Below are 24,018 nucleotides of genomic sequence, written 5' to 3'. Positions count from 1 at the left end.
GGCGACACCGGCGGCGGGGGGCGGCGGGGGGGCCGCGGCTCCCCATGTGCCTGCGGGCCCCGCGGGAGCCGCGGAGCCGCTCGCCCGGCGAGCCCTGCCCACGCCCGCCGCGGCCCCGGAGCCCCGGGGCGCCCTGGGGAGCGGCGGGGGAGCGCACCCCGCGGGCCGAGGGCCCCCCCGGCCCCCCGGCACGTCCCGCCATGGGGGGCTGAGCCGGGGGGCTGCGCGCGGCGGGGCGGCGGCGGGCAGGGCGGGGGGCGCGCAGCCCTCGCCGGGCTCGGAGGGCGCCGGGGCGGCGGGAGGCGGGGGGCGCATCCCGGGAGGATGGCAGAGCCGCCCCGGCGAGCCGAGCCCCGGCGCGCAGGGAGCCAGTGAGAGGGAGGAGAGGGGAAAACACAAACAAGCAAACAACCCACAACAAACAAAGCGGGCAGAGAGCAGCGCCGAGCCCCGCCGCCCCTGCCCCAAAGGCGCCCGCCCGCCCGCAGCCCGCACAGCCGCTGCCCCAGCGAAGATGCGCCCGGCCCTGGCCCACGGACTCTGCTCGCTGCTGCTCAGCCTCTGGGTACCCAGGTAGGAGCTGCACCCCTCCATCCCCAGCCCCGCCGCTGAGAGCCCCGGCCGCACGGGGAGGGCGCCGGGATCCGCCGCGCCCAGCCCCGCACCGGGGGCGGTCTGCCCGGGGGGCTCCGGGGGGGTCCCGCCGCCCCAGCCCGGCCCCGCACGCTTGCGGCCCCCGTTCCAGGGGCTGTCAGGGCTGCTGCCCCCCTCCGCCTTCTCTCGTCCCGACGGAACGCCGGTGGGATGCGCAGCTTCTCCCGCTCCAGGAGGCTGTCCCCCTTCCTCCCCGGCCAGAGACGCTCCAGCGCCCGCCCCGACTGCCTCAGTTTCCCCGCTCGCCCGCGGAGGACGGGGGAATGCCGGCTGGGATGTCACTGTCGTGGGGGTCGGTGCCTCCTGGATCCCCCTGCGTCCTCTCCCTGGCTCCGCCTGTCCTAAATGCTAGAGGGGTAAGAGGGGGCCGCCTGCTTTCCAGAAAGCGAACCCCCAAATTCACCGTCCCTGTCCGTCTTCGCCTTCCCTCTGCCCGCTCCCAAACTTGTGCACTGCAGGCAGCCGGGGGTTAATCCTGGTGCTGGTACGAGTCGGGGGGGGGGGTCCCCCGCCCTTCCCCCTCCCTCCAGCCCCTTTAAATATAATTTGTTAACGTTGGGACTTGTATTAATTAAAGCAGCAGCCGCTGCAGCCTGTGACCTGGGGGCCTGTCACCGTGAAATCAAGTTTAAATCCAGATTTAAAGGGGGAAGAGAGCTGGGGGGAGCGCTGTATCCTCCTAAGAAGTGTGACAGTGACAGCTTCTTGCCGATCCCTGGTCCTCCTGAGCCCTGGGTGGAGCGAGAGGTAGAAGGACCTTCCCTCTACTCTCCGAAGCCCCTGCCTCAGTTTCCCTGCAGTGCAATCGGGAGAAAGACCGTAGCATCGCCCCCATCCCGGGATGCCCTGGGAAAAGATGGCAGGCGCTGTGTCAGGCTCAGGACATGAAGGGAACAAAGTCATTGCAGTGTTTGGGGCAGGAGCTCCTGGGGTTGGAGATGGTGGTGGCTGTGTCCTGCTCTGCATCTTTTGTCAGCCAGGGCTTGCTTGACAGTGGGAGTGAGTGCAGGAAGCTGGGAAGAAGATTTCCCCTCCTGTGTAGGGGTTTTGGAGGGATGTACTCCCTTTGTCTCTCTTCTCCGTTCCACCTCGACTCTCCCTATTGGAGTCACTGTGGATTTGTACTGGGGCATATTCATATACTACCCATGGAAGTGGTGGGATGGCTATAAACACCCTTGGGAAGCTGGAGAAAGCAGCCTGATCCTGACAGCTCTCCCTCTGCCCTGAGCAAGCTGTAATTCAGCAGAGACACTGGGGCTGAACCTTCCCTCCAGAGCTGGGTGAGTGCTGAGCTGGGGACCTCATCCCCTGGCAGCTGCTTCTGTCCGTGTACCTGCACCAGGCTTGCAGGGTTTGAGGGAACAGAGGGGGAGTAACCCATCTCCCCAAGACCTGGCAGCTGCAGTCCTTCCTGCAGCATCCTCCTCCAAGTCTTGTTTCTGTAATCAAAGTTCAAAGGGCTTTGAGCTCCTTGCTTCTCCCAGGGACCCAGCTCTTGCCTGTCCCGGGGAACAGGGAGAGACTTTCCTGGGGAGAGCTCCCAGCAGGGATCAAGCTCTCCTGAACAAGTGGGGTGGTGCTGAGCTCCTAGTGGACCATGCTGCAAGATGCTGGATGCTGTTGGACGTCCCACTGTCTGCTGCTTGCTTTGTGGGTCTTCCACTTGGGCACTGTTTATCCAAGAGTCCTTCAAGACATTCCCTGGAGTTGGGCAAATACTTCCTACTGTCTCCTTCTCCAGATTTGTCTGTCATGTGTACCTCTGTATTAGCTCCAGGCATCTCTTTCTGGACATGCTTTGTCTCCCCACATCCCACATCCCACATCCCACCTCCACACACTCCACACTTCCCAATTTCCCCAGGTCACATCTCTGTTTGTGTAAGTACCTGTACCCCTGCCATGGACCATGTGCTTCTCCTTGCACCCATCCATGTGCTGCTCTCTGTGCTTCTGTGGCCACAGGTGTCTGGTTCAGTGGGGCTAGGATGTGACAGTGGACTTGGGATTGCTGCTGGGAGCTTGAGGAAAGTTGGCACAGTGCTTGGCTCCATAGTTCACAGCTGAGCTGGAAAGAAAACGCTGATCCTTCCCTTTACCTCCCTTGTAAGGACCAGCAGTGTTGGGGGGATGCAGGAGATGCAGGGAGGGGATCAGCCAGCAGCACTGGCTGGAATGGTCCTCCTGCTCTAGGGTCTCTCAGTTCTCCCAGGGGGAAGCCCATGCTTTCTGTGGAAGGCAGGTTGGGGCATTGTGTGCTGAGAGTCTGCAGTGCATGGCTGGTGTGGGAGATCCCTGGTGGAGCACACAGAGAGAGCAAGCCTGGGAGATGCTGGGCTCCATGGGCAGGATGGCCAGATTTAACTGCTGCTGGCAGAGGCTGCCAGGGTGCCTGTACTGTACTTATGCTGTTGGAGGCGATTGCAGCCCCAGTGCTGCTGGTTTTCTCTGCCTGGATAAGCTGAGCTGAGTTTTTCCAGCCTTCCCTATAGGCGATGGGCACCGTGTGGGTTGAGGAGCCTCTCCCTTCCCTGTATGTGTCCCCCACAGACTTTTCCCCTTCCCCAAATGGAAAACCAAGTGGTTGACACATTGCTTGCTCTGGGCTCAAGGGTGTCCTTTCCCTCCCAGCTCGTGCTCCAATGAGATCCTGGGCCTGAAGCTGCCCTCAGAGCCGGTGCTGAATGCCAACACGGTGTGCCTGACGCTGCCGGGGCTGACACGGCGGCAGCTGGAGGTGTGCGTGCGCCACCCCGACGTCACCGCCTCCGCCATCCAGGGCATCCAGATCGCCATCCATGAGTGCCAGCACCAGTTCCGGGACCAGCGCTGGAACTGCTCCAGCCTTGAGACCAAGAACAAGATTCCATATGAGAGCATCATCTTCAGCAGAGGTAAGGGTTGGACGGTTCTCTTCCTGTCCCGCTATCCAGCCCCTGCTCTCTGGAGCCCTCATGGGCTCCCCCTGCACCCCTGCACAGCTCTTCCCTGGCCCAGGGGAGGATGAGGTGAGCTCCTCAGCACCCCCATGGATGAAGGCAGACAGATGTTATGGTCTGCCAAAGGAGCACTGCACTATGGTAAAGCTGTTCCATGCACCTTTGTACTGCACTAGCCCTTGTCCTGAGCTGCTCCTCCCTGACCAACTCCAGCTGCTCCTAAGGCTCTTTCCAGGCCCTCCTGCTTTCTGGCATCTTCTCCCTGTGTGGTGTAGGCTGGTGTTTGGAGCAGTGCCATGGGTGTGCAGCATAGTTGATGGGTCTGAAGGTGGATGCCATGCTCTGGGATTTGGTTTGGTGGATACAGTTGAACATCTTGGCTCAGTCCTGCTCTGGGGATGGTGTTTTAGTGTGTTGTGATGAGCTGAAGTGCCCCTAACTAGTGGGATGTAGCTCTGTGAAGCTGTCACCCTGGTGTTCTGCCCAGTGCAGAGGGCTAAGGGGTCGCTGTTTTGTGGGACCCTAAAGCATGATGGCAGAGGGGACAGGGATACAGGCTGTCCTGGGAGCTCACCTGCCCACAGAGCCCCCAGCTGTGCTGCTGAGAGAGCTCTCCTAGCTCCCCACATTCTGCCAAAGATCCTCGTGTCAGGATCTCCTCTCCCTCGTAGTCATGTCTGGCTCTGCCTGTATCAGAGCCTCCCTGGCTGATACTCTCTCCCTCAGGAGCAGTCTCTGGGATGCAGAGGGGTGGCCTGCATGGTGCAGATTAGGGTTGTGACCTGATGGGATCTTCTAGAGGACTTGAACGTATATTTTCACCCGAGTACCCTTCATTGAAAACTGTGCCTCAGCATATTTCTAAGTGCCCATTGCCACAGGAAGGGCATGGTCAGGAAGGACAGTGTGGTGCCAGTGGCCAGCAGCCAGGGTGCTGAGGGCAGGACGGGTGCCCAGCACACAGACCACTCCTCCAGCTGCCAAGAAAGGTGAAAACTACCCAAGAAACTGCTCACATACCCGCTTTGTGAGCCTCTCAGCCTGATGCCCAGCAGAGAGTTGCAACCATCCACTCTTCTTCAAACATCCTTCCATATCCTACATCTTCTTTCCCTGGGACTATGAGGAGAGTCTCAATGGGGAGAGGTTGGCAGCTTGAGGCTTACATGTCATTGAGGGGATGTGGTGCCAGGAGCCCACAGGCAGCAAGTGGGGAGAAGGCTGGAGAGGGGATCACAGAAGTGTTTTGGTGTCCAAGATGTCCAGGGTAGCCTGGATAGCCTCGCTGGGTGGAATGCTCCTCAGAATATGTGACATCAGGGCCGTGGTCCTGCCATGGAGCAGCTCTGGACCTTAGTGCCTGGAGAAGGGCAGCGTCTCTTCCCTCTGTGAGCAGTGCCCAGGTTAGGGCCTGGCAGGAAGGGTGGGGACTGTCAACCCTGATAAGCATCGAGGTATTTCCAGGTCCTCTGAGGAATGTGGTTCACTTCTAGTCTCCTGGGGCGGCAGGAGACACTGGCTCGAGTTGCTCACACACCCAGACAAGCTGCCTTGCTCCGGGTACCACCAGGCTGGGAGAGAAGCACCAGCAGCAGAGAGCAGTGACCTGCATCCCCCCCCTCAGCTCACCTTGTCTGCTGCTGGCCCCAGGGCCTTGCATCTCACTTGTGTCTCAGATGCTCCTGCAGCCCTCCCTGCTGTCAGGGCTGTGACTGATGGATGTGGGGGCTCCCACAGACCCTGGACTCCTGCCCTGTCTCAAGCTGTTGGATATGGCTCAGCCCAGGCACTCAGCATTGGTGGGATCCCATTCTCTGGAATGGAGACACGACATCCAGCAGCAGGGCAGGATGGAGGTAGGGCTGGAGCATCAGAGCAGGCAGGCATCTCATGGCACTCCTGTTTTGGCAGCAGGGGTTGCAGGATGAGCCCTAAGCTATCTCATGTAGTTGCTTGGAGCCATTCTGGCATGGAGCAAGCCTTGATACCAGAACCCTGGCCCAGTTTGAACCCACTCATGTCCCTGAGTAGCAGTGCTGGAGCTGTGAGCCTTGCCTTCCATCTGTTCCAGGCACAGCCATCAGAGAGGGGATGCATCTCAGCGAGTGGTAGAAGCGAGGGGTGCAGGCTCCATGGCGCAGACTTTAATGCACCTGAGCTCCAGGGAGCAGGGCTCTGCTCTGCGCCCTGCCCCATCCCTGCCGTGCCTGGGAACACAACGTGCTTGTAGGATCATTGTTTGTAACCCGAAGTGACAGACCCCTTTAATCTTTCATTCCTTTTCCCACTTCTTCTGCCATCAGCTCAGCCGTGCGTGAATCTCACTTTAAATTATTTGTAGCTGGCTTCTCCCTCCCGCTCTCCCCGCCTGGCTTCGCTCCCCGACTCTGTCCTGTCCTCCTGCATCTCTCACGTCTTCTCCAGAGTGGGCATGAGCCAGACAGGATGCTACACTGCTCCAGCGGTCCCATGGTGCCCATCTCTCAGTGCCCAGTATGCAGGCACTCAGTGCTGCCAGGGACCTCATCCCCTGGGGACAGAGAAGAGGACAATGGCAGATGGGTGTCCATCTCCCCATCCTGCTGAGCTGGTCCCAGAAGTCTGAGTGCAAGCTCTGGGTAGACAGGAAGGAGAGGCTTCCAATCAGACAGGGCTGGGAGTCTAGGGTGGCTTCAGAGCAGCACAGCTGGAGACAGGGATGCTGCCAGCATCATGGGCAGAGCACAGACCTGGGAGATGCTGCCATCCCTGGGGCATGGGAAACAGTGGCTGTGACACTCAACAGCAGGTTAGTGGAGGGCAAGGAGGGTCCCCAGAAGTTTACCATTCCTGCTCTCACAGAATCAGTGGGTTATTTGAGACACCACCATGGTCTGTGGTCTGGTCTTTTGGTGCTGCATCCTTGGGGTATGAGATGTCCTTTGTAACTTCTGTTGAGTCTCCAGTGCCATCTGCACCCCTCATCCTCCTTGGCCCATGTCCTTGTTAAGCCAGTCTCAACAGTGCTATTGCAAATCCTCCAGTCTTCCCTGGCTCCCCAGCTGGCTGCCTGTGCTCACCACCTTCCTGCCCATTCTCTGGCACTGTCACTTCTGCCAGGACTCTCCAGTGCTGTTCCTGGTCCCATCCTTCTCTGCTGTACCTCCCTCTCCCTCCATGTGCTCACCTAGCTGACAGAGACATTCTCTTCTGGCCTCAGGAGAGGTAGGGGGAAGGAGCAATGAGGTCGAGGCAGGTGGCTCCATCTACACCAACAGTGGAAATAGATCCCATGTTCCTGCTCCAAGGGTGAGCAGCATGATTGTGCCTACCCTGCTGGAGAGGACGGCCTGTTGTCCTGATGTATTGTCCCACCACAGCATCTGTGGGCTGCCAGGCACTGTGTGGCTTGGCTGGGCTGACCTGTGCCTGGTGTCTGACAAAAACCAAGCTGCAGATGGTGGTGGGTCACTGAGTCTTGGTCCTTGTCCAGTGTGTGTGCACCCATGGGTGGGTACAATGCCATCAGGGCTGGGACTCTCTGGCTGTTGGGCAGGGGCTGTCTGAGGTGTGCTGTGGGACTGACTATTCCCTTTTGCTCATGCCAACCCGAGCCCCATCTACATGGACCTCTGAAAAAAATTAGGACCCCCCCCCCATGGAGGGGCTGGATGTCCTTGAAGGCCTTCAAAGGCTCATGGTTGGAGGGGACATGACCCTGTTGTGCAGTATTTCTTGGTTCCTGCAGCCTTTGGAGAGATGGGTGATGCTGCCAGGCCCTGTGCCCACCTTAGAAGGGCTCACTGGTGACAAAGGGTCTGCATGGCCATGGCCAGATCTTGATTTCTTCCAGCAGGGAGTGGGGAACTCCCTGCAAGGCTGGAAACACCAGGTGCTGGGGCCCAGCCAGCTGTGAAACGGAGCTAGGGGAAGCTTTGCCGCGTGCTGAGGGAGGCAGGTGCTGTTTCAGCTATCCAGGGAGATGCTGCCAAGCTCAGGACCCCGGCACCCAGCTCTGCAGAGCCCCAGCCAAGCTCTGGAGCCCGCAGACCGCAGCGCCTGGCCTGGCGCACCTGCAGCTGGGCTGCTGGCAGGGATTTGTGCACCCCCGGGCAAACCAAGGGCTTTGCCCACCTGGCCCTGCAGCACATGCGGGTACTGTGGAGGCTTGGCTTCATCCCTGTGGGCTCCCCCATTCCCTGGACCTTCTCCCCACTGGTGGTGGAAGGGAGACCCTGGGGCCAGGCAGGATTGCTGGCGATGTGGGGCCGAGCTGGGCTCCCTGCAGCCTGCACGGCAGCGAGGGCTGCTCCCTCACGCTGCCGTGGGCGGACAGCAGCGAGGGCTGCAGGCTGTCCCTGGCACGCTCAAGGAGGTGCAGGGAGGCAAGTTGGGATCTGCAGGGAGGCATTTAGTGCCTGGTGCTGGGCCAGACCCTGGCAGGTTCACCTGCAGTTTAATTAGGGAGAGGGGAGGGAGCGGGGCTGGGGGAGAGGCAGCATGTCGGGACCGGCCGTCTCGGCAGGCCTCGCGGGAGGTGGCGGGAGAAGTTCTCCTCTGCCTTATATCAGGGCTGGGGCAATGTGCCCACAGCACCTGGCAGCTGCACCCCATCCTGGGGGGTATTGCCATGAAGGGGGCAGCTGAGCATCCCTGGGGTACCCTAGGGTGGGCCTGTGTGAGGCTGTCCCGTGGCTCCCTCAGTGCCAGCCAGGCATTGCAGTGAGGAGTGCTGGGAGAGAGCTGCTGCCCGCATGTGATGGTGAGCTGTGGGAGGAAGGCCGTGCCTCCAGCTGTCCCTGGTCTACAGACCGTAGAGCCCAGAGTTGTGCCTGAGCCATCTGCTTGAAGGATGGAGGAATTGCAGTGTCCATGGCAGAGGCAGTGCTGCTGTGACTTGGGGTCTTGCTAAATGACCCTCCATCTCTTAAGCACTGCTTGACAGGAAAAACTTTCCCCCCTAAGAAAGCTGCTTTGGGAGTTGACCTGGGGAAGAGATTTCAGACCTGTCCTCCTTGCCTAGCATGGTCTTTAGGTACACAGCAGGCTGGATGCTGGTGGTGGTTTCAGGATTGTGTCCTCCTTTCTCTCTTCCCTGCAGGATGCAATACTTCTTGTACCTCCCACAGCTACACCTCTTCTGTGGTCTCTGGAGGGATATGGTGACTCAAAAATCACTGCTAAGGTCTTAGGTGGCTGGGGTAGCTGGAGAGCCTCCCCACAAAGGGCTCAGGGCTGGCCACCACACACCACTCTTGGCTGTGGTTCCTGTAAGCTTCCAGCCTTGCTGAGCTCAAGAGACAGGTGTCTGTTGCAGCCATGTTGCTTGTTGCTTTGCTTCAATCCTCTGTCTCTGGTGTGGCTGGGGTAGAGCAAGGAATGTAAACTGAACCTCCTAGCAAAACTGTACTGGCATGGCTGCTGTGATCCCAGTGCTGTCCTGACCCCTCCTCCCCTTTGCTCACAGCTCCCCATGAGAGCAGGTGAGGGAAGAAGGGGAGAAGGCAGGGAAGAGTGGTGGGGCCAGGCAGAGTGATACTGAGCAGGGAAAGGACCATGATGAGATGGGAACAAGACTTCCTGAATGCTGTGATGCCATGTCTTGGGGACCAGTCTGTCCCCTGCCCACAACCTGGGGAATGGCAGCTCCAGACAAGAGGTCCTATACATCATCCATCAGCTCACATGTACTGGGAGAGCACTAGAGGAGGAAGGAGGACTAGGGCTTTAACCCATGGGTTTCCCAGCCATGGAGGGTGCCCAATCAACCTGACCTCTTTACCTGTCAGGACACAGGCTTGCTAGACGGACTGGGTGGGGTAGAGCTTGTGTCTGGTCTCAGAAGAGATTTTAAGGAGATGCGACACCGGAAATTATATTTTAGACTGGAGAAACGTGTGAGAAAGAGGCAGGGCTGAGAGGAGGGTGTTGTGCTGGTGAAGGGTTCGCTCCCCCTGTCCCCAGGCACTGGCTGTGCAAGGAGCTGGGGATGCCCAGCGGGGTGGCAGTGACGAATTGGGCTGTGCCCAGGTTTGGCATATGAAGGGCTGAAGCTGACCCAGGTAGTGGGATCAGAGAACTGACATAGGGAAGATTTGGGAATCCAGGAGACCTTTCTGTGCTGGTTCTCCATCCTCCCTTGCTCACCTGGGATTGAAGTTGCCCAGATGTGGGCCTTCATGCTCCAGCAGCGCTGTGGGTGTGTTGCAGGCACTGCCTGCCAGCACTCTCCCTGGGGAGGCTGCACGGCACAGTGTACGCACCAGCGGCCCCATTACCTGCCCGCTGAAAAATGTTGTTCAACTTGTGCATGGAAAGAGGCAGGCTGAGAGCAAGCTTGTCCCACACCGAGGGGAAGCTGGGAGAGGCTCCTGCTGGCTTTTAAGCAGTGCCTCGTTAATTTTTTAAACGCACCAGTGTCAAATTAACACACAAAAGAGCAGCACGACTTTAAATGCAGGTTTCCGGGCTGCATTTCATTTTCCTTTAATAAGATCATAGCGTTTGCTCAGCGGGCGGCAGTAACCGCGGAGGAGACATGCGTGATGGGAGCACTGCCCAGCACTGCCAGCAGCAGCACTTGCACTCTCCCTGCTCCTGGCTCTGGGGCACAGGCAGGGCTTTGGGGTGCTCACTCCAGACCCCTGTTTGATGGCGTGGATTTGGTGAAGAAAACACTCCAAAACCTGTTGTCTGTTCAGCTGTGTCAAAGGCAAACTGCTCATGTCCAACAGAGGGAGAGAGGCTGGGAACTCCAGCTATTTATTTATTCACATGTGACGCCACGGCACAAAATCTGGCACTCCCTGCATCCTTGCCTCATGCTGGGGCCAGTCAGTGTGCACCAAAGCAAAGGGCACTGCAGGCTCCCCGCCTGACCTGGGAACCACAAACAAAAATAGTACTTTGCATTTCAAATAGAATAGAAACTCCCAGGGAGGAGAGGGTCCTTACCTGGCTTCAGTGAAGCCAAGAGATTCTCAGGTGTTCCCTGCTCACAGCCACATGGAGCCCCATGAAGCCCCTTCTGTGAGACCTGTCCCTGTCCCCATCTGCCCTGTCCCCCGCTAATGACACTTGTGGATGTCCTCACTCCCTAGTGTTTAATGACAACCAGCTGCTGGCTCTGGCAGTGCACGGTATGGTCACGCCATGCTCCAACTGATGAGGGATGCTCATTTTTTTCCAGACTAATGTCACATTTAGAGCTTCTTGTGGGACCTGGCAGGGTTCAGGGTGGGAAGGGATATGGGCAGATGAATGGGGCTGGACACACAGTGCAGCCTGCTCTTTTTACTGCCTAATCTGCACCCTGTGAGTAAGCAGAAGTGGCCCATTCTTCAGCAGAAATATCTCTTGGCCAGTGTTATATTTAGTATAGTAGGAAACTCTGAGTGGAGAAGGGAGGAGGGATTGCCTTTCCCATCAGACGCTGATGCCTGAGCAGTGCTGTGGTGGCATCTCCTGGAGTGATGTGAGAGCAGGGTGGTGGTGAAAGCTGGTGTCCCAGCTAGGGCAGGGCAGCAGTGTGTCCTGGTGGGGATGGGGCTGGAGAGCAGAAAGTGGCGATTCACTCCTGGCCTGTGTGGGAGCTGGTGCATCAGGAAGAAGCAAGACACAAGCTGAACCTCCCAATCCCTGCACCCAGTGTGACGATGAACTCACCCAGCCCCGCTCGGGGGTCACAGCACCCAGCCTGACTCAGTTTCTCCTTCCTCGCAGGCTTTCGGGAGAGCGCCTTTGCCTACGCCATAGCGGCTGCCGGCGTGGTGCACGCCGTGTCCAACGCCTGTGCCCTGGGGAAGCTGCAGGCCTGTGGCTGTGACCAGAAGCGCCGGGGCGATGAGGAGGCTTTCCGGCGCAAGCTGCACCGCCTGCAGCTGGAGGCCATGAACCGCGGCAAGGGCATGGTGCATGGTGTGCACATGGAGCACATGCCCGCTGAGACCCCTGGCCTCCAGGACTCCTGGGAGTGGGGAGGCTGCAGCCCTGATGTGGACTATGGAGAGAAGTTCTCCAAGGATTTCCTTGATTCCCGGGAAACCTACAGGGATATCCACTCCCGGATGCGGCTGCACAACAACCGCGTGGGCCGTCAGGTGAGCGGGGCGCTGGTCACGGCTGTGGGGAGGGGATGGGGGGAACAGGGTCCCCAGGACATGTGTGGGAAGGCCCTGAGGGACTCGTGCTGGCTGCTGTGGAACCGTTTGTGAGTCTGGGATTGCCCCCAAGGCACCCCCTCTCCCCAGTCTTGCCCAGAACAAAGGCAGTGATGCCTTTAGCCAGACAGGGCGGCAAGGATATGCTGGCCAAGCACCTGCTGGGAGCAATACCTCTGAGCATTGCTGCTGTGGCCTTGCCAAGGGACGCTGGCCAGGCCACTGTCACCTGTCTGTGCTGCAGCGGTGCTACCGGGGTGGCACAGCAATGATTCTGGCTCCTGCCTCTCAGGTGTTGGGCAGCTGCAGAGGGGTAAGCTAAAGACAGGGAGGAGAAAATCACTGGCATCATGGGGACACAGCACAGATTCTGCAGCACCTAGATGTGTCTTTGCCTCTAGAAAGGGAGTCAGTGCCCTGAGGAGGCAGATGTGAATGAGACTGAGTTAGGCAGTGGGCTCCTATGCCAGCTGGGAAATACAGCATGCCCTTGGGAGCAGAGGTGACAGCCCACAGCCTTGTCCCCCATCTCAAGCAGTGTGCTGGAGCCTGCTCAGGCAAGCAGGACAGCCTCCCCTCCATTCTTATGATGTCAGGTCTCGTTACAGGTACTAATTAGTAGCTCACTCTGTCTGGAAGCTGAGGTTTAAAACACTGGAGACAAGAAGCACGAAGGCAGGAGGGGCTGGGAGGATGGCTGCCTTTCCCTGCCTGCTTTTGCTCACAGCAGGTGCCTGAGAGATCACATCCTTTGAATCCAACAGGACACATGTCCCCAAGACCCCAGCCACATGCTGCCAGGGCCGTGCCAAGGGATGTGTAGAGGCTGCAAGAATAAATAATTAAAGGCCAGAATTCCACAGGGAATGTTTCCTTGGGATGGCTCAGACATTTGGATGTGTCTCTTGCTTTGAGCAAGTTTGAGGCCAGCTGTGAGGTGAGGATGCTGCAGAGCAGGACTTTAATGTGTGGCTTACCCTGATGCTGGAGCTGAGGTTTACTGCCCTGGAAAAGCCACCCCAGTTTGGCCAAGCTGTAAATGCCTGGGGAATACCAAAACTTTTGATTTGTTTGGCTTTGTTTGCTTGTGTGTGGTGAAAGTTCACTCAGTGTTAGGCAGCTGAATCCTCTGCAGACTGCTCTTGCCCTATCTGGGCAAGACCCCTGTTCCAGTTCTGACTGCAGGGCTCATCCTGATTCCCCTACATCTCTCCATGCCCTGGATCTCCAGGACTCTTGGCAGTGCTCAGAAACCTGTGGTCATGTTCCCTATTTCCCAAGAGAAACCTCACAGCCTGCAGAAGGAAGGGAAGGTGAGAGAGGAATATTTGCTCTGGCAGGATGTCACGAAACATTTCCCATGGGATCCAGTAACAGTGAGAATGCCTGGGGTCTGCTTGTCCCTGAGGACAGACAGGCACGAGACTGGCAATGTCAGCTCTTGGTGGCTTCAGAAACAGGATCTGGACTGATGAAAGGAGCCTGGGAGCTAGAAGAAGAGGCAGAAAAAGACTAAAGGGATAAAGAGGGAACAGTACCTGTGCAGGTAGGGAAGCAATGCCTGGACAGGCCGCTCTGGGACCTTGTTGAGATGAAGGTGTGAGCCCATGTGTGGTGCTGTGGGTGCCGGGCACTGGAGCAAGGAGATGATGCTGTGCCTGGTCTGTGTCTGTTGGTGCTGTGCTTATTGCCAGAGCTGGCCCTGGGGATGAGTTCCCACTTGGGATGGGTTCTCCAACTCCCCACCTGCTCTTACAGCAATGCTGTGGGTCCCACACCCACCCAAGCCCCACTTACTACTAGGAGCAATTTTTCTGCTCTAATAAGGAACAATCTCCTGGGATTTCCCAGGAAAGGAATGGCTGTGCTGGTTGCAGCAGCTCTGTGCTCATCAAGCTCCAGGGGCACAAGTCCTGAGGCTGAACCTCTTTAGCAGGGCAGCGATGTGGACGTGCACGCCTCGTGCCATGCCCTGCCATGCACCCTCCCTCCCTCTCCATGCACCAAGCAGCTGCAGCACCCAGAACTCTCCAGCATCTCACAGATACTGAGCATCCTCTTTGTGGTTCCTGTGTGTCCCGAGGGTGCTGTGCCTGTGGGTGAGCCTGTCTCCTGGCTCAGACCCTACAATGCTGGAAGGAGGTGACAATTCCATGGATGGTGGCACCCAGGTGCTATCAGAGGTGGTTTCTGTAGTGTAGTGGTTATCACGTTCGCCTGACACGCGGAAGGTCCCTGGTTCGAAACCAGGCAGAAACACACTGATTTTTTCCTTTTTACACCCAGCTATGAGGCTGGGCAGGGGATTGCAACTGCAAGGGATGTGCAGCATCCTCTGATAGAGCCCTGCAGTGGTGACCTTGCTCCTGAGGAATAGGAAGCCCTGGGACAATCATTGCTTGGTCCAACTGAAGACTGAGGTGGGTGTTCTGCATCCCTGGCAGGCAGCAAGCTCCCCAGCAAGGAGCAGCAGGAGTGTGAGAGAGGCTTTGCAGGTCCTCCTAGCTCACCAGATCAGAGAGCAAGAGAGGATGAAAGGAAGCCAGGAACTACCCATTACCCTCACAACAAAGACCTACGATAAAGTTCTTATGAGCGTGCCTGGGAGGAGCTGGGAATGTGTGAAAGAAAGCACCAGCGAGTCTGGGCATGTGTCGAACCTGGGTGTCTATGAGACAGGGAAAGGACGGGTAAGGGTGCATGGAGAGAATTCAATGACAAAAGCACGGGGCCAGGACTCAGATGGGCCCTTCTTGCATGTCCCAGCTCTGTCAGGGTCCTGTCCCCTCTGTGCTGCCTGTGCAGGGGTGGACCGGTGTTGTGGTGCTAAGGCTCAGGATGTTCAGCAGTGATGGCTTGGGTGATGGAGATGGCCACACTTGACACCTTCTTCAGCCCCTGCTGTGACCAGCTGTAGGCCTAAATGAATCCCTGTCCAGCTACCACACCACTGCCATCTTCATGGTGAGCCTGCCAGCCACAGCCCTGAATGCAGATTTTCCTGGTCCAGCCAAGCCAGCAGGGTGGGAATGTGGGAAAGGGTGACAGTGCTAGACTGTTCCCAGGGATAGTGACAAGAACAGTGGTGAGCAGCTGGTGTCACACCCAGAATATGGTGGAGAGGCCAGGTAGCTCATTACCTGTGAGGTGGAGGCAGGAGCAGGACTCTGAGCAGGATGAAAGCCAAACTCCAGCCCAGACCAGACCTCTCCGCCGTGTGCCCCAAGCTCCAGGCGTGTTTCATTACCATAACTGCTTAGCAACTTGGAGATTTACTCAAAAACAAGAAAACAAGAAATAAAAACTACCCACCCCTACCTAAACAAGGCTCTCCTGTCACATGTGTCCCTCCCAGGCAGGGGGCAGGAATAGACAACATGTGGCAGGCATGAAGCCAGGTAGATGGGCAGGACTGGCATTGTAGGACAGCACCTTTCACAGGGACAGGTGTCCCCTGGAGTGCCCCACAAGCCCTGGAGCAGGGCCCTGGGTATGGGGATCAGCCTGTTGTAGTCTGCAAGCCCCATCTGAACTCCTGGTGAGGTTTGGGTGTCCGCATGGGAAGGGAACTTGGTGAAGCCTGTGTGAGCACATGGATATGGAGGGAGGGAATCCCTGTTGGGACAGAGCAGAGGACATTATAAACTGTCTCTTTCCAGGCTGTGTGGGGATGTGTGGCCATGTTGTGCCCCTCAGGATTGATGGGCATGAGCTGTTTCTCTTGGCTTGGCCACAGCAGTATCCCTTACAGGGATGGGGGATGTAGCGAATCCCAGCATGCAGTCTGGGGGGCTCAGCAGCCTTGCCAAGGGAGTCCAAGGAACCCCACACTGGCCTCTGACCCCTGCACGAGCTGTGCTTTCAGGCTTGCCCAAAGCCCATCCCATGCACCCTGGCCCTTGCAGGGGTGAATGGGTAGCACTGGCTGCAATGCAGCCTCTACAGACTGTAAGCCAGGGATGTGATCCCTGCTTGGAATTCAGAACTGTGGCCAGGTTGGCTGAAGGAGAGCAGGCAAGAGCTAAAAGCAGAGCTGCTCCTAGGACTCCCAGAACTGGGGCTTTATGGGATGAAGGCCTTGGGGTGGGGAAAGGAAGGGGAAGCATCAGTCCCACCAGCCCCACTCACAGTGCTACTGCCTGGTGAGGTGTGTGGGAGACCCTTGCACTGGGGAGGTATGGCTGCACACATGCAGCCATGCTGGCTTATAAGTCGGGTCCTGGATCAGGTTGATGCTGCTGGAACCAAGCAGCAGTGGGAGGTGAGATCCAGGCTCCTTCTCCTCCCTGTGCTCAAAGAGCTCACCCTCTCCTTTAGGTGCCAATCCCTTGATGAAACATAAAAGCCAGTTGGTATTACCAGGATGGGAAGGGACAGGGTGTGGGACATGAGTTGCACTGGGCACAGCAACAGGGCGCAGCCTTGCTGGCTTTGCAGTTCCAGAGCTTTGATGGCTACTCATGCCAGCCCTTGATGTTCCCGTGGTGCCAACCCACACAGAGCTCCATTGTGGCTTCTCCAGTCCCCAAAACGCGTCTCCTTCATGCTCACTCCTGTGTCCTTCCTTCTCCGCCCAGGTGGTGATGGACAACATGAGGAGAAAGTGCAAATGCCACGGTACCTCAGGGAGCTGCCAGCTGAAGACATGCTGGCAGGTGACGCCTGAATTTCGCCTGGTGGGGTCCCTGCTCAAGGACCGCTTCTACGGGGCCACCCTCATCCGGCCCCACAACCGGAATGCCGGGCAGCTGGAGCCGGGCCACGCTCGGCACCGCCGCCGAGCCGGCATCAGCGAGCTGGTTTACTTTGAGAAGTCACCCGACTTCTGCGAGCGAGAGCCGGCGCTGGACTCCTTGGGCACTCAAGGGCGCCTGTGCAACAAGACCAGCCCGGGCATGGACAACTGCGAGAGCCTGTGCTGCGGCCGCGGCCACAACATCCTGCGGCAGACGCGCAGCGAGCGCTGCAACTGCAAGTTCCACTGGTGCTGCTTCGTGGCGTGCGAGGAGTGCCGCATCACCGAGTGGGTCAGCGTGTGCAAGTAGCCAGGCAGGGCTGGGTGCCCACCCCAGGGTGCCAGGGACAAGCACGCCTGCCTGCGGCAGGGGAGGGAGACGGGGATTGGCGCCGGCGGGAGGTGGAGCCGCGATACCCGCTTCCCTCCGCTCCGAGGGAGCAGGAGAGGACATGCTCGGCACCCTCCAAAATCAGCACTTTGTCGTCACCTGGGAAGGGCAAGGCAGGGCTGCCCGCTGCCCCCCAACCCCACATGAGAGCACCAAGGCTCCCGGCCCCGGGGAGCCCACGGCCATGCTGTACAGACCGCCGACACCAGCACCACTCGGGGGGGCGGAGGGAGGGCCTGGGGGTGGGGGACTGCCCGCTGGCACCCAGCGGTATGGAGCAGGATGGGGTCATGGACAGCAGGGCATGGGGAGCCCAGGGTGGGAGGGAAGTGGGGGGGACACACACTAGCACTGTGCACAAGTTCCTCCAACCACGTGCGAGGTTGTGCTCGGAGCAGGATGGGGTTGGAGCACCCCGTGGGATGGAGAAGGGGCACGGCTCCCCGGGCTGGGGCTCAGCTCTTACCTCTGGGCTGGCTTGGGCTTCGCGGCCGGAGGGGCGGGTGCCCGGGGCTGTGCTGTGTGTGTCTGTGTTATTATATGGTAAGTTATTTTCTGATTGTGAATAAAAGTGGATTGGAGACAGCACACGGTATTTCAGGATGCAGCACCCTGCTCTTCCTGCTGCCAAGGGCTCTCCGTTCCTCTAGGGTGACAGAAGGTTGGAGGGCAACCCTCGGTGCTGCTGACCTACTTGTGTGAGACTTTCTCTCGGGTGCTCTCCTGCCATCCCATAATAACTGTCCTGTCAGCTGTTTGGAGACTGGCAGAAGGTGAGGACCCGTCACAGGCATCCCAGCCACTGGCAAGGTGGCTGCTGGGGAGCTTCTGCCCACTTGGATGCATGCTAGACCCCATCCATCCCATGGAATCCTGGCTGTTGCCCCCGTGCCTGTGACCATGTGGAGCTGGGAGCTGCCCCACTGTGTCCCACACTCCAGGACAGGGATGGTGGGGCTGGAGAGCAGGGAGAGGGGAAGGCAGCACGGGTGGGCCAGGCAATGGGGGTCCACAAATGGCAGCTTGCTGTGGTGGTGGGGAGGGCTGCAGCAGCCTGCAGGGGCCAGGCAGTGAATCAAGCTGCTGCTGTCTCCTGGCTGATAACTTCCCTGCTCCTCCCACGGCTGTGTACCCCTTGGGGCTACACACACACACACACAAAAAAAAAAAAAAAAAAAAAAAAAAAAAAAAAAAGTGAATTAAAAAAAAAAAAAACTAAATCAAGGAGGAAAATACCAGGCTGGAAGGGAGCGAGCAGCCCGGCTCCAGCAGGGAGTGGCCCGTGTCCTCGTTTCATAACGCTCACGCACACAGCTGGAGCTGCATCGGCCGGGACAAATGCTCTGCCCTTCACCACCCCTCTGCCCTTCACCACCCCTGCAGGGGAGAGCTGGCTATTCCCTCCAGGAGGGACCATGTGGATGGGGTCCTTGCTTCTGGAACCAGGTGAGGAGAGGAGGAGAATGCTGTAGGTGCTGGAAGGAAGCACAGGAGCTTCAGTGACCTTGCGGCACCTGCATGGCTCTGTCTGCCGGCACAGAAGGGACAGCAAGACACGAGGTCTCCGCGGTGGCTCCCAGCAGCAGAGACATTGGGCTGGTGTTCTTGCAGGGAACAGGATCTCAGCTTGGGCTTTGGGGCACCCAGGCTTGCCCTGTGAGGCATGAAAGCAATGTTGTTCCCGTGGGGCAAGTTTACTCTGACAGAGCAGTTCATTTTCCCTCCTGAGATCCTACTTTTCCATCTCCAATATCCATCTCCAGTAGCAAGGCCCTTTTTCCAGATCCCCAAGACTTTTGCCTTTTGGCCATTAGCCCAAGGACTAATTGGACCCCCTGAGGTTCCCCTCCCTCCCAGGCTGGCCAAACCTAAGGTTGTGCTACTCAGGGCAGGGGAGCTCTGCACATCCATCACGCTCCAGCCCTTGGTAGGTGCCGTTGGCTGCCCCCCTCCCAGGGGCTGCTTTGCAGATGCCTGTGATCTCAGGGCTGCCTGGGGTGATGACTGACTCACCACGGAAGCTCTCACCACTCTGCATTGTCCCTTTCACCCCTGCCTGCTAATCCCAGACCACCTGCTCTGCCACAGCAGGATCCTAGGATATGACTCCCCCATAAGAGGACCAGAGTGGGGACAAGGTGTGTTTGATGATGCCCAGAGAAGTGATGCAGGGCAGGGCCATTCTCCCAAGGATGTATCACATCCCCCAGCAAGGCACTAGGCTCTGGGTATCCTGGATCTGCAAGGACTGCAGCTTGCTCTTGCCTTCCAGCCAATTATAGGAATAGCATTGTGAAAGAGCATACCAGTGATGCCAGCACACCTTGGCTGAGACTCCCAGCGCAGTGCCCTGTGCTCTTTGGTTCTGTGGAGATACCGTGTGAGCTGGAGACTCTGGGACACTCAGAGGAAAAGATAAGATCCCTTGATGTTTGTCAGTCTGCAGGAAGCATGGCTGGGGTGCAAGTGCTGTGCTAGAAGGCTGCTTTGGGCTGCAGGCAGCACGCTCTGGGTGCAGGCAGCTCCAGGGCACAGGCATCCTGCTTGCAGCATCTCATTTTCCTCCTGGGGCCAGCTGGCTCCCAGTGCAATACCAGTCTTCAAGATCTGCTCTGTGGTTTCTCTGCTGAGTGTCTGGGAGCCACAGGCAAGGTGCCAGTGTGCCTGTGGTTACAAAAAACAGTGTCCCCATGCTTCCCTAGCTAGGAAGCAGCCACTGGGCAGCTGTTTTCACAACCACACTGCTGCACAGAGCGCGTGCAGGACACCTCCTCTCCCCACGGCCGCTGCTGAGCTTCCAGAGCCAGCTGCCAGTGAGGGCTTGGCTCCCCAAGTCTGGGCATTCCAAACTTCTCTTCCATGGACCACCCTCTCTGATGCACTGATGGGATATGTCCCAGTCCCACCAAACACCCGTGTATCCTCATACAGAGGGACTGTTTGAGCCTGCTGAGCTCCAGCCTTGCCTATGCTGGTGCATGGCCCCCTGCTGCCCCATGAAGGACAACTCCGCCTGCAGAGCCCTGCGCACAGCTCTGGGCTCAAGTGGGAAGGGTCAAGGTTCTTCACCCAAGAGCAACAATGACCGTCAGTGTAGAACAGCCCAGGTAGATGATGAAGGTGGTTTCCAGTAGAGGGGACCGGATTTCTCCAGTGTTTTCCAGTCATCTTCCTACAGAGGCAAATCACTAAGGGAATTCCAAAACTGAAAAAGGAAATGGCCATTCCTTTCATTTGCATGTCATAAAAGGGCACTGAAGGCTCTAAAGAAGACAACAAGTCCTTGCTGGCAAAACCAGGTAAAACTTATTCCAGTTTCATGAAGTATTTTGGCCCAAGCTCTAGAAATTCCTCCGTCCTTGAGGGTCCCTGCTGCCGGGGGAGCCACCAGCCCAGTGTGAAGTCCAGTGGTTTTCTCAAACTTTGAACTTCCTGGTCCCAGGGGCAGGAAAGCTTCTCAGATCCTTCCAGTAAACCGAAAGTAAATCTCACTTCTTGCCCCTGTGGTTGTGGAGAGTGATGGGAAAGCCTGACCTGAGTGTGACTGCTGAGAAGGCAATAGAGAGACCTGAGCTGGTCTGATCAGTTTGTACTTCTGCCAGGTCTGAAGCCAGATCTGTGGCTGTCCAGATGTGGATACCCCAGGCTGGTGCTCTCCCAGACCCTGGCCTTGTGCCTACCGACAGACACAGAGTGGAAGAGCCAAAGGGACAGTGGATTCTCTCCAGCATAGCAGGTTTCTGGGCCCTTTCTCCTCTCACCCAAAGCCCCAGCTCATCTCTTGCTTCTGGAAAGCTCCAGTAAGGGTGGGGAAGGTCTCTGGGGGTGGCAGGGGAGTAGTGGGGGGGCTGGGACTTTCCCCAGGAGATCACAGGAGGAACTTTGGCTGGAGGGTGGGGGGAACCGATGAGGAGTTGCTACATCATGCCCCAATGAGCCGTGAGTAACTCCTCTGGTATTTCTTCCCCTCACAGAACAGTCATCAGAGCCAGATCCTGCCTGGGGGAATCACTGCACGGGAACGCCCAGCCCCATCCAAATTCCATTCCTGCTCCCATCAGAGCTCTCAATATGAAGCAGAGCTATGAGTGGACAGTTCTGTCTCAGTGGTCACCCGGTCCCATGCCACCCACTGGGGTGACACGAGCATGGGCATGGGCATGACTGGCAGTGCTGGCTGGCCGAGCCTGGTCCGCTGCTCACCCACAAGAGCAGCCAGATGCACCTGGGCTGCTGGAGTCAGGAGAGAGCAAAGCCTCGTTGTGTCTGCTTATCCAAGGGGAGCAGAGGGCAGCCCCTCTCCTGCTTTAGTCTGGGCAACTGGCCTCCATACTTGAGAAGCAAGTAGCCACGGCTTGAGCCCCATGCTGAGAGCCTGGCTGGCACTGTTGTGTGAGCTGAGATGCAGAGAGGTGCTCCGAGCCTTTCCTGACGTTCAGCCCCAACATGTCGTGCTTGGCACCAGCACCCGTGCAAGCCCCCGAAGAAGAAAAAAGTTTGGCCCTGACTGACCTGCTTGGCAAGGCAAGGTACCTACAGCGAGGCAGCACCTGGCTTGGGATAGGAGCCCAGGAGTCCTGTGCTCCCCCCACCAGGACCAGCTCCTGCCCACCACCCCCTAGCACAGCGTTCCAATGGCATTGCCCTCCCTCATGAGGGGTGGGTCACCTACCCAGGGAGAAGGCTGCAGCCACCATTGTGTTGGGCTCATTGAGGTACCAGACAAGCTGGCAGCAGCCAGGCTCTGGGAGTGTCACCACTGGCTGGGCACACTGCAGCCTCCCTGCTCAGCCACAGCTGCACCAGCCCTGGCCATGGGGCTGCCACATGCCTGCAGAAGGGCCAACAGAGTTTGGACACAGGTGGGATGTGGAGATGGAGAGCAGAGGGAGGGTTTGGTCTGAAGGCTGTGATGGAGCCAGGGCAGCTCCAAAGGCTCTAGGAGGAGGCTGGGCAAGGGATGGGAAAGATCTGGGCTGAGAAGAGTTTGGGGTACACTGTGCCCCTTAGAAAAAAGATCTGAGCAGAGGCAGTGGGCACACTGGAGTGAGAGCAGGGGGCAAGATGCATGAGGAAGGAGGCTGATATTGTTTGGGAAGGGGGTGATGTGGAGGTCCTCCACAGCCCAGACCCCAGTGGCTGACTCAAGTGTTCTTTACTCTCTTAGTCCTAAATGTGGTCCTCTGGCCAAGAAAACACCAGGGACACCCCAGACCTCTTGGAGAGTGTGTGAGGAACACCAGCCCCTGGCACAAGTCTGTGACATGCAAGAATAGGGTACCCAACACTTTTCCTTATCCCTTGATCAGGGAGTGCCCAACCCTGGCCACTGTGAATAGGGTCCAGCAGCATTCCCAGCTCATTGCTTCCATGAGGCTGATGGAGGAGGCAAGAGGATGCCTGGCTGTGACAGCACAGGACATGCCAGGGAAGGATGTGAGACTGGAAGCAGCCTGGTGGGGACACCAGGACAGGTGGGGAAAGAGGAAAAGCTTTTTGGGCACAGATGGAGAACACCTGGGGAAGACCTTGTGCTACTCCTCTCCTTCCCCCATTGCAAAGGGATGTTTTGGGCTCAGCAGGGAGATGATGGAGGGGCACATCTGGCACAGGGGCAGGACACCGGTGCAGGAGGGTGGGAGCAGGCAGCTGGGGGTCGGGGGATGAAAGCACAGGGTCCAGGAGGAGGGAGCGACAGGAGCGGTGCAGAGGCAGCCAGCACAGCCAGGTGCAGTGGGAAGGGCTGGGGGGAAGGCAGGGAAAAGAGGCCAAGTGCAAAGAGAGCAAAGGCAGCGGAGGAAAAGAGAGCGTGGCCAGAGAGGCAGAGATGAAAGGGGGAGTGAGGCAGGGGAGAGATGAAAGGGCCACGGCGCGGGTGCTGCTGCCTCCTCCCCAGGCTCCCGGGGCTCTGTAATCCCCGAGGAGCTGGCTCCTCTCATGTGGTGGCCCGCAGCTGTGTGCGGTCGGCTCAGCCCCACCGCTCCGCACTGGGACTTTCCAGGAGGGGGAGAAAGCCAACACAAAACACATGACTGAACCAGCGCCTGCCAGGCCCCTGCACGCGGGGTCCGGGGGCACCCTGGCACGCGGCACGCCCTGGGATGCCACAGCCCGCGGGGACCAGGGCCACATGGCAGACGTGGTCCCCTCTGCTCTGGCGAAAGCTGGCCCAGGGCAGGGTGAACAGACCTGGCCTGGTCAAGGGGCAAAGCCAAGAGGTGCAGGCGAGAGCTTGAGGTTGAGCCAGGGAGAACACGGCTCAAACAGAACCTGCAGCAGCCTAGGGTGGCCTCTTAGGGACACCCTCTGAGGTCACAAAGGTGGGGGTGAAGGGGCCATATGGGCTTGGTCCTTCTCTCCAGATTTCTCTGTTAAGTGCCATACTGCCTGCTGGGCTTGGCTCTGGGTACCAGGGATGCAGCAGGACTTGGCACGTGGAGCTGGAACCCATCCTGGTGGGTCACTGGGCCGTTTGTTTGACTGCTCCAAGGCAAACTGAAAATCAGGCCGCTGCAGATACTGAAGCAGCCCTTTCAAGGCACTTGTTACCTAGGTTATCTCTGTTGTCCATGCCCAGCTCTGGCCATTATGGGGGTTCTTTCCCATAGCAGATGACTTTGCTGCTTGGCAGCCTCCTGTTCACCACTGCTGACTGCAAGGATGCTGGGCTCCATAGGGATGCAGGCTCTCTTCTCATCTTTGGGGCAGGTGGGGCAGTAGATGTGGTGCCCATGGAGGGTGTCCCATGCCTCTCTTCCTCCTTGTATCAGTTTTGCCCACTCCAGCCTTCTCTCCTGCGCCCATATGAACCTGGTGAGCTCAGCTAGAAATCACTCTGACAGCTTGAGCAGCACCAGAAGCTGCCTTTGCCTTCTTGTCTCAGGGATTTTCCTCTCCCCATCTCCAGTTTCAAGACTAAAGAGGCAGCTTGGCCAGTGAGTTCCTCTGAGCCTCTAGTGAGTGTCACTCTGTAGGACTCTCCTGTTCCAAAGGCTCTCATGGAGCAGGGTTGCCAGCTCCACAGGCTTCCCCTCTGGGAAGATCCCATCTAACTCAATTTTTTTGGCAACATCTGGAAGCATCCTAACTTCCTCTGGACTACCCCATCCACACTCAGCAAGGGGACCCTCCATGGGACAGGGAGGTCTCAGCCTTGAT

The 24,018-nt window shown here is 58.1% G+C and overlaps 1 protein-coding gene and 1 non-coding gene across 2 annotated transcripts; both read left to right on the top strand.

Annotated features, from left to right (window-relative positions):
- The first annotated feature begins 332 nt into the window (after nt 1-332).
- WNT10A (Wnt family member 10A) lies at nt 333-17,074 on the top strand. Its single transcript, XM_054277943.1, has 4 exons — nt 333-573; nt 3,289-3,551; nt 11,298-11,674; nt 16,312-17,074. Exons 1-4 carry the CDS (start codon nt 515-517, stop codon nt 16,777-16,779), a joined length of 1,167 nt encoding a protein of 388 aa, XP_054133918.1. The 5' UTR covers nt 333-514; the 3' UTR covers nt 16,780-17,074.
- TRNAV-GAC (transfer RNA valine (anticodon GAC)) lies at nt 13,921-13,993 on the top strand. Its single transcript has one exon. It is a non-coding gene; the product is annotated as a tRNA-Val (tRNA).
- Nucleotides 17,075-24,018: the final 6,944 nt, after the last annotated feature.

Source organism: Melozone crissalis, unplaced genomic scaffold, assembly GCF_028551555.1.
Source record: "Melozone crissalis strain CALT ecotype California unplaced genomic scaffold, PUWL_Pcris_2 ptg000023l_1, whole genome shotgun sequence".
Classification (NCBI taxonomy): Eukaryota; Metazoa; Chordata; class Aves; order Passeriformes; family Passerellidae; genus Melozone; species Melozone crissalis.
This window is presented reverse-complemented; position numbering and strand designations above follow the sequence as displayed.